Genomic DNA, 9,188 nt, shown 5'->3' with positions numbered 1-9,188 from the left:
GTTTTCATCCCCAAAATGTTTTTGATTTGAGTTCCTACTGAAATGAGACTGCATTTTAATGTTGTACTAAATCTTGTTTTTAAGTCGTATTTTAATCAATTGTTTTTACCTGGTGTTAGCCACCCTGAGCCCAGTCTTGGCTGGGGAGGGCGGGGTATAAATAATAATAATAATAATAATAATAATAATAATAATAATAATAATAATAATTCTTGCTATTATCTTAGTGTGCCCAAAATTGCATATATTAGGGAAAATAACATCCCATAAATGCATTATGCTAGGGCAATTGCTTTGCAGAAAGGTGCAAATCAGGCATATAAAAACGTGTATATTGGGAGAACTTTGCAAAACCACCGTGTTTTGTTTTTGTCTTGTGGACGATTGCTAACTGATGCTGAGAACTGAGGAATAATAAGGAACAGAGAGAAACCAAGATTGACAGATTTGAGTATTCCTCTGTATGTGTGTGTGTTTATTCTACACATATGTCATACATACACATCCTCTGTCACTCAGAGGAGACAATACTGTTAGCCACCTTCCCATGTTAGCCAAGTCAGTTCATGATAAGGAGAAGAGTTTGCAATTCTTCCCAGCAGAGGGCAGCAGTATACATTCTTCAACATTCCTTATGCTCATACCTGCTAGAGCACAATCTGCCTGGACATTTAAGGCTGTGAAAACCTGAAACGGGAACAGCGGTGTTCGGCTCCCTACCCACTTCTAGCATCTAATCAGACTACGATCTTCTTCTTTGGCGATCCCTCATAGTTGAGTAAGATTGTCTTCCTTAAACACAGTTTTAACAGTGAGTCCGTAAATGATTGTGGAAGCCAATTCTGGATCCACACATCCTTCCACAGTGGAGACATAGGTTTCCTGGCAGGAGTTGATCCTGGTGAGGGTTTGCCAAGCATGCCTTCCTCTTAGCATGTTTCTCCCTTTCGTCCTGAGTTCGGGTGTCTTCAAAGCCCATGACACCTTTGGTAAAGGCTGTTCTCCAATTGGAGTGCTCGCAGGCCAGTGTTTTCCAGTTTTCTGTGTTTATACTGCATTTTTTAGATTTGCCTTGAGGTTAACTGACTGAGGTAGAATCCTGACAAGACAGAATTACTGTTTTGGGGGGACAGGGGGCGGGCAGGTGTGGAGGACTCCCTGGTCCTCAGGTAACTGGGCCTCTGAAGGAGTAGGTGCACATCCTGGGAGTCATTTTGGACTCACAGCTGTCCATGGAGGTGCAGGTTAATTCTGTGTCTAGGGCAGCTGTTTATCAGCTCCACCTGGTACGCAGGCTGAGACCCTACCTGCCCACAGACCGTCTTGCCAGAGTGGTGCATGCTCTAGTTATCTCTCTCTTGGACTACTGCAATGCACTCTAAGTGCGGCTACCTTTGAAGGTGACTCGGAAACTACAACTAATCCAGAATGTGGCAGCTAGACTGGTGACTGGGAGCGGCTGCTGAGACCAACATCGGTCCTGAAAGACCTACATTGGTTCCCAGTACGTTCCGAGCACAATTCAAAGTGTTGGTGCTGACCTTTAAAGCCCTAAATGGCCTCAGTCCTGTATACCTGAAGGAGCATCTCCACCCCCATCGTTCAGCCCGGACCTGAGGTCCAGGTCTGAGGGCCTTCTGGCGGTTCCCTCACTGCAAGAAGCAAAGCTACAGGGAACCAGGCAGAGGGCCTTCTCGGTAGTGGCGCCTGCCCTGTGGAGCGCCCTCCCATCAGATGTCAAGGAAATAAACAATTATCTGACTTTTAGAAGACATCTGAAGGCAGCCCTGTTTAGGGAAGTTATTAGGGAAGTTTTGATCTTTTATCATGTTTTTAATATTCTCTTGGGAGTCGGCCAGAGTGACTGAGGATGGGCAGGGTATAAATATATTATTATTATTATTATTTAATATATTATTATTATTTAATATATTATTATTATTATTATGCTCAGCTCCTGTGTTTGGGCTTCTCCTTGGGGCCCCTGAGGCTGTGAAAACAGGGCATTAGACTAGATGGGACCTGGGCTCTGCTTTTGCTCCTACCATGTCGTACCATTGGTCTACCTAGTCTAGTATTGTTCAACTCAGATTGGCAGCGACCAGCTCTCTGATCTGTCTTCAACTGGTGACGCCAACGATCAAACCTGGGACCCTGCCATAGCTCGACTTCTGAGCTCAGCTGTTTTCCCAAATAGTAAAAAGCATGGGTATTCCTTAATCGATCAAAGTGTGCCTACAGACAGAGCAAAGACTTTGAATCCGCACTTGTATGTTCAGGGCCGTCTTAAGCATATACGGTGCCGTGGTTCAAAGACCCCTCCGGTGTGCCCCCCCCTTTTCCCAGAGTTGTCGACCTTTTCCCAAGCCTCTGTGGGGATCACTCTTCTCCCGCGGAGGCTTGGGAAGGAAGCTGCATGCCTGCCAGCCATATGGTGGACAGGGCACAGCTGGCGGGCATGCAGGAGGGAAAGGGGAGGCCTCCTGTAAAGCCATGCAACTCCCCCACTCGCTGGGGCGCCCCTGAGAGGCCAGCACCCTGGCGCAACGCACCAGTAAACCCAATGGGAAAGACGGCTCTGGGTATGTTACTACACAATAGCATGCGTTTCAGATTCATTAATCCAGACCGGTAGAGAATAAATGAATGTCGGCTGGGAAAACTGGATTGTGCCATGTACATACATCCTGGCTCATCAACTCTGATATATCTGATTCCCAAATATATAGCATTTCTAGTGCCAAGTCGGACACAACTAAACGACTAAAAAACAACAACAGTGCCATAGAGGCAAGGCACGTAGTTGAGGTCCAATCACTGGCTGAAATTGCAAGGCAACGGATCAGTTTCTGCCGCCCAGTGTTTGAAAGGGAGGGAAGCTGGGCTCCTGGAGGGGATTTCATGAGCTCCGCTGTATATAGTAGTAGGTCAAAAGGGGTCAGGCAACTGAGAACTTGGTTTGTGTAGCAGGCACAAACTGCCACCACCTGCTAAACAGGACATAACTCATGCCAACAGCTTCGCAGCAGATGCTCAGAGCCGTTGCTGTGAAAAGGCCTAAAAGGTGGAGCAAAGATCACTTGACTGAGGCCAGAGCACCTTGAGAGTTTTCAGGATGAAGCATGAATCAAAATGCTGCCATTTCCCCCACATTCAACGTAACCCATCAGCTCAGTCTGCTGCTTAGGAATGAGAAGGGTTGGGTGCAATTACACCCTTTCTCAGAGGTTAATAATAATAATAATTTATTATTTATACCCTGCCCATCTGGCTGGGCTTCCCCAGCCACTCTGGGCGGCTTCCAAAAAAATATTAAAATACTATAATGCATCAAACATTAAAAGCTTCCCTAAACAGGGCTGCCTTCAGATGTCTTCTAAAAGTCTGGTAGTTGTTGTTCTCTTTGACATCTGGTGGGAGGGTGTTCCACAGAGAGGGTGCCACTACCGAGAAGGCCCTCTGCCTGGTTCCCTGTAACTTGGCTTCTCGCAGCGAGGGAATCACCAGAAGGCCCTCGGTGCTGGACCTCAGTGTCCAGGCAGAACAATGGGGGTGGAGACGCTCCTTCAGATATACAGGTCAGCACCAACACTTTGAATTGTGCTCAGAAACGTCCAAAATGACTCCCAGGCTACGCACCTGGTCCTTCAGGGGCACAGTTACCCCATTCAGGACTAGGGAATCCTCCATACCTGTCCCCCCAAAACAGTACTTCTGTCTTGTCAGGATTCAACCTCAATCTGTTAGCCGCCATCCATCCTCCAACAGCCTCCAGACACTCAGACAGGTTCTAGCTCTTAATGGCTGCCTGATAGGCAGAAGCTCAACAGGTGCAGCTTCTGCTATTTTTTTGACTGGATGGGGAAATTGGTGTCATTTTGCCTGGCATGATAACTGTTTAGAGACACAGAACCCCTCTTGGGAACTAAGCGGGCAACTCTTGGCCCTGATGCGTGATTTGACAGAAGCAAAATCCTCTCCGTTTGGTGGCTTTTCCTCTCCAATGTTTTCCACTGGCCTGCTGCCACGATGGCCTTAGATTGTCAGGACAGTGAAGAAAGCAGGAGGTCTATGGAGGCTGCCAGTTGTTTAATTTCCTGCTATTAATGGAGCGTAATCTAAACACCCGTGGCAAATATTTACCTCTGCGCTCCCTCTGCTGAATGTCCTGATGGATGATGGACAGCCCTCCACTCCTCTTCCAATCTCAATGGTTGGACTTATTCAAGAACCCGGGAAGAGTGTGGGGCGAAGCCTTCCTCCCATCATTCAATTTTAAGAATGCCAACTTTGATTGTCAACTGAATTGGGCGTAGGAAGCTGGTCATGACAGCAGGGGGAAACCAGCTTCCTTTGTTCAATTTTTTTTTTTTAAAGCATGATCTTTTAAAGCATGAGCAAAGCCACTGGAGGTCTCCAATGCTCCACTGGGCTAGCCGTTGACATTTTAGATTTTCCACTATGCCCTATTTTGATGGGCATTTGGGGGGAGGAGGAGGTGGGGGATGGAGGCAGCCAGGAGGTGCTCTTTTTGTGGCAAAGCCCACCCCCACAATGGTCCTTGGACAGGTGCGGTCTGGAAAATCTTAGATGGTTCTCCCAAAGGAGAACTTAAAATTTAGTTCGAATAGTGTCTGCAAAAGCATGTACCATTTCAAGTTGTATTGCTCTTCTTGTTCTATCCCCCAGTTTCCCTCCTTTGTTCTCAGTGATGTCATCATGAAGCCAAATTTGATTGTCTATGTCATGCAGTGATGTCATCCCTTCACCGCTGCGTGATCGCTGATTGGCTGGGTTTATGCTTTTTAATTTGGTTGAGGTGCTCATCTCGCTTTCAGGCCAAGGGAGCTTTCCAGGTCATGTGGCCAGCAGGACTAAACCGCTTCTGGCGCAACGGAACACCGTGATGGAAACCAGAGCGCACGGAAACGCCATTTACCTTCCTGCCACAGGAAGCACTGGTGTGCTTTCGTAAAGCTAGGTTGGCAGGAGCTGGGACAGAGCTCATCCCTTTGTGGGGATTGAAACCACCAACCTTCTAATTGGCAAGCCCTAGAGGCTCAGTGGTTTAGACCACAGTGCCACCCGCGTCCCTTTACCTTCCCTAACTACCCCCAACTGATTCTCGACAAGTTGACACGAGACCTGCAAGGATGGAAATCAGATAAGAAGGGAAACTGCAGCGAAAAATCAGCAGGCAGAGAAGGGGTTAAGAATTCTCCCTCCCTCATTTCTTTGTGGAAATATCCTGGTTTTACTTTTTATCCCCAAAATACTCCACTGGGGTCTTTCTTACATCCGAGTGCCTGAAAAACACAGTTTGCCCACAGCTATCTTGGGTGACTTTTCCCAGAAATAATAATATTCCTGAGAAATAAGTCTCATAGTTAATCGTGCTTAATAAATCTCTTGTTTATTGCTCTCTTGGTTTTTTTGCATTCAGTTGGGATACACATTAATAATAATACCACCACCAATTTCTCAAAATTGTTCATCTCCTTTATTATTATCCTTCAAAGTTCTAAGTCATTGGTTGCTTCCAGACAGCATCCATTCTGATTTATTTGTGCAACGTTTGTCAGGCGGTGAGACCATAGTGACTGTTTATTGAGCATCCATTCTGATTTTTTTGTGAGTCGATTGTACAAACGTTGCATAAAACAATTGTTATCTCACACTCTCCACTGCATTTCCCCATCAATCTCCTTATTGCAGAAAATTAACGATTTTGGAGAGAAAGGTGGATCTGCTGCATAAGAATGCCAAAGCAGCTGAAATTTGCCAGTCCGTGGCTGAATTCCACTTGAACATAGCAATAGTCTGGAAGCACCCATTGTTAACATTTCCTTCTGTCGTGGTTGAAACTGTCTATAGGAGTGGCATCTGAACAAAAAAGCAAAACACCCTTCTGTGTTTCAAGTTCTCTCCAAGTGATGGTGGAGAAGTGGACAGACCTGCCAAAATATGTAGCTGCGACTGTCCTTTGCTTTGTGGTTCCCAGGTTGAGGGAGCTGGTCTGCAAAATCGGGATGCAGACTCCGTCCTGGGGTGCAAACCCAGGAACTGGCAATGAAGTGGAGACCTTGCCGTATCATTCCCACAAGAGAAAGCCAGCCTGCCATTCTTGGTGCCACTGGAGAACCCAAGGAGTTTTGCTTCATATTTGATGAAGGTCCACGTGATGTACTAAATTACTCTTAGGAAAGAGAATAGTGTCGCATAGTCTGACATTTACAACAATGTACATGGGGACGCAGCAGCCTTTAGGAGCTCACTGTACTATTTGGTGAGGGCAGGGCCAGCGGGGTCCCTACAGCATTTGAGAAGGCCATAATGGCATTCGAGCCCGAGCCCTTGTTTACGCTGATGATGTCTCCACTGGTCTGCTCAGGCTCAGACTTCCTGAAGATGTTCTTCATGGTTGACTGGAAGTTGTTGGTGACAAAGCAGTAGACGATGGGGTCCATGCAGCTGTTGAGGCTGCTCAAGGTGACGGTCACGTGGTAGACGATCAAGCTGATGTCATTGGGCATGGCCGGGTTGATGGAGATGGCCAGCTGGCGCACGTGGAAAGGAGTGAAGCAGATCATGAAGATGATGAGGACCGTGATGAGGAGCTGCACTGCCCTCATCCGCCGCTCGCGACTCTGGTGCATGAGCGTCGGCTTGGAGAGGGCGCACATGATCCTGGTGGTGAAGAAGGTGATGATGACAAGGGGGAACAGGTACTCGCAGACCATGAGGGGCAGGATCTGGGCGATGCAGCAATCTGAGAACTGCATGGCCATGGTGAGGATGGAGAAGGTGACCACGGTGGCAAAGACCCAGATGAAAATGCAGATGCCTTTGGCGTAGTTGGGGTTCCTCCACCGGCGGGAGGCTTCCACCTGGACAATGGCCAGGTACCGGTCGATGCAGATGCAGGTGAGGAAGAGAATGCTGCAATACATGTTGACGAAGTAGGTGAAGATGTGGACGAGGGCACACCTCTGGCAGTTCCTGGCGCTATAGTGCATGATGATCCGGATGGGCAACGAGAAGCCCACCAGCAAGTCGGTGATGATCAGGTTGATGGTGTAGATGACCGAGGTGGTTTTCGTCTTGGTGCGGAAGCAAAAGACGTAAAGAGCCAGAGAGTTCAACACCACGCCCACCAGGAAAATGATGGCATTGATCACCACCAGCACTATCCACAGGGTATAAAACGTGTCCGACAGTTCTCCATCGAGGTGGACAAATTTGTTGAACAGGCTGTAAGTGGTGTAATTGGACGACACTGTGGAGTCATTGGAAGATGCCATGGTCGAGTGTTTTACAGGCACCTGCAAGACACCAAGCAAAGAGTCAGTCTCAGTTTCACATTTGCACAGAACTGTAATGTCAGATGCGGGTGGTGGTTGCTCGTGAGTAACCAGGCAGGACTCCGACCTGGCTTTTACAGGTTTTATTTGTGCAAACGATTTACAGTGCAGATCCACAAAGTTCATGTCCGTCTTAGTCACTTGCAGAATCCGGGAGTGGCCCCTTCTGGTTTCTCCTCCAACATAAGAACATCGACACCCCAAGCCTCCTCCCCCCCTCCTTCCGTTTCACCCGTCTGCGCAAGCTGGGTGACGGAAGGGGCGTGCATCCCTCCTGGCCAGCCTGGCTAGGTGAGGCTCTGGGGCTCTCAGCAGCATCCTCAAGCCCTTTCCTCGCTTGGCTGGCCCCTTCCCTCTGTGATGGCCTGGGATTTGGACTCGGACGCTGAACCTGAGGGATCCCAGCCTGCACAGGATTCCCCGCCTCCAGAACCAGCTGAGCGGGGGCTGGGGCATGAGCCTGAAGGGTCCTCACCTGTGCTGGATCCTCAGGTGCAGGCACCAGCTGAGTCTGTTCTGACTCCTGAGGTGATGGAGGACCCATTGCCTGCAGGTGCTCCACTCTCAGCCCGTCAGGGGAAGGTGAGGTTGCCTCTGGGTCCGGTAACCCTCCAGCCTCTCCTGAGCTGCAGAGGCTCAGGGCAGAGAGGCAGAGGGAACTAAGCTCCCGCAGGAGGAGTGCTCGCCTCCAGGCCAGGAGAGGCGAGTCACCATAGGATCGGGGCTGCCCTATACCTAGGGGCAGATAAAAACCGGCCAGCCCCAGTCCCAACATTGTTGGTTGCTAGTTCCTGCCTGAACCTTGTCCTGCTTCCCTGCCTGAGCTCCTGACTTGTATGCCTGTTCCTGACTTCACCCGACTCCCTGCCCTGCACCCAGCTTCAGCTACTACGGACTGCCTCCACGTTGCACCTTTGACCACGGACCGGACTTCTCTTCTCCACTGGAGGTGTGGCTTTTACCACCGCTGGAAGAGGAACTGCTCCTCAGGAGTTTTGGAGGCTCTCTGTATCCCAACGCTCCCCCACCCCGCCTCTCTCCCCTGTTCCGATGGCAGTCCCCTGACATGTAATGACAGTAATACATGTTGAATCCCATGATTCGTTTTTGAAGCTGAAGATGCGAGGGCTCAAAGCCTGGCCTGGCCCTATCCTTATTTCCAGATATGTCTGGATGCTCAGTGGTAAGGGAAACGGCAATTTGCATATGCCCAGAGAAACTGTTGTTGCTGTTGCCGTATTGTTCTTACAGGAAACAGGTTGCAGGGCTTTTGTAGGGAAGCTAGACTCAAAACCAAGTCTTGACTGTGCAAGGACTCTGGGCCAGACTCCACACAGGCAATTGAACTGAACATGTTGTTTTGTGACCCAGCATAGGTCTTGGTGCAAAATCCCTCTACTTCCGTGTGCAAATCTTTCTACCTGAATAACAGTGCATGATTTTCATATAAGGAACTGCAAATGAGGAGGGTCAGTTGGGGACAGTGAGAAATGTCCCTATTTACCTTTCCTGGCCACAATGATCCATGCAACAGTCACCTCCAGGCTTGACTACTGTAACTCGCTCTACGCGGGGCTGCCCTTGAGACTGTCTCAGAAACTCCAGTGGGTGCAGAATGCTGCAGCAAGGCTCCTCACTGGGTCCTTGCCATGGGAGCATATTCACCCAGTGCTCTACCAGCTGCACTAGCTCACGGTGGAGTACAGGGTCAGGTTTAAGGTGCTGGTTTTGACCTTTAAAGCCCTATGCAGCCTAGGATCCTTGTACCTACAGGACCGCCTCTCCTGGTCTGCCCCGCAGAGGACCCTAAGGTCCATGAATAATAAT

The 9,188-nt window shown here is 49.0% G+C and overlaps 1 protein-coding gene across 4 annotated transcripts in view; it reads right to left on the bottom strand.

The window, feature by feature from the left end:
• Nucleotides 1-5,462: 5,462 nt before the first annotated feature.
• Nucleotides 5,463-9,188, bottom strand: part of GPR20 (G protein-coupled receptor 20) — a 31,379-nt gene continuing 27,653 nt past the window's right edge. For all 4 annotated transcript variants that reach the window (XM_081918946.1, XM_081918945.1, XM_081918947.1 and 1 more), the window contains one exon: nucleotides 5,463-7,322. In XM_081918946.1, coding sequence (XP_081775072.1) covers nucleotides 6,264-7,301 — 1,038 coding nt within the window. In that variant the 5' untranslated portion in view covers nucleotides 7,302-7,322 and the 3' untranslated portion in view covers nucleotides 5,463-6,263. The remainder of the gene's footprint in view (nucleotides 7,323-9,188) is intronic.

The sequence above is a fragment of the Podarcis melisellensis genome (genome assembly GCF_964234715.1).
Source record: "Podarcis melisellensis genome assembly, chromosome: 7".
Lineage (NCBI taxonomy): Eukaryota > Metazoa > Chordata > Lepidosauria > Squamata > Lacertidae > Podarcis > Podarcis melisellensis.
Note: the sequence above shows the minus strand (reverse complement) of the source record. Positions and strands in the feature narration are given on the sequence as shown.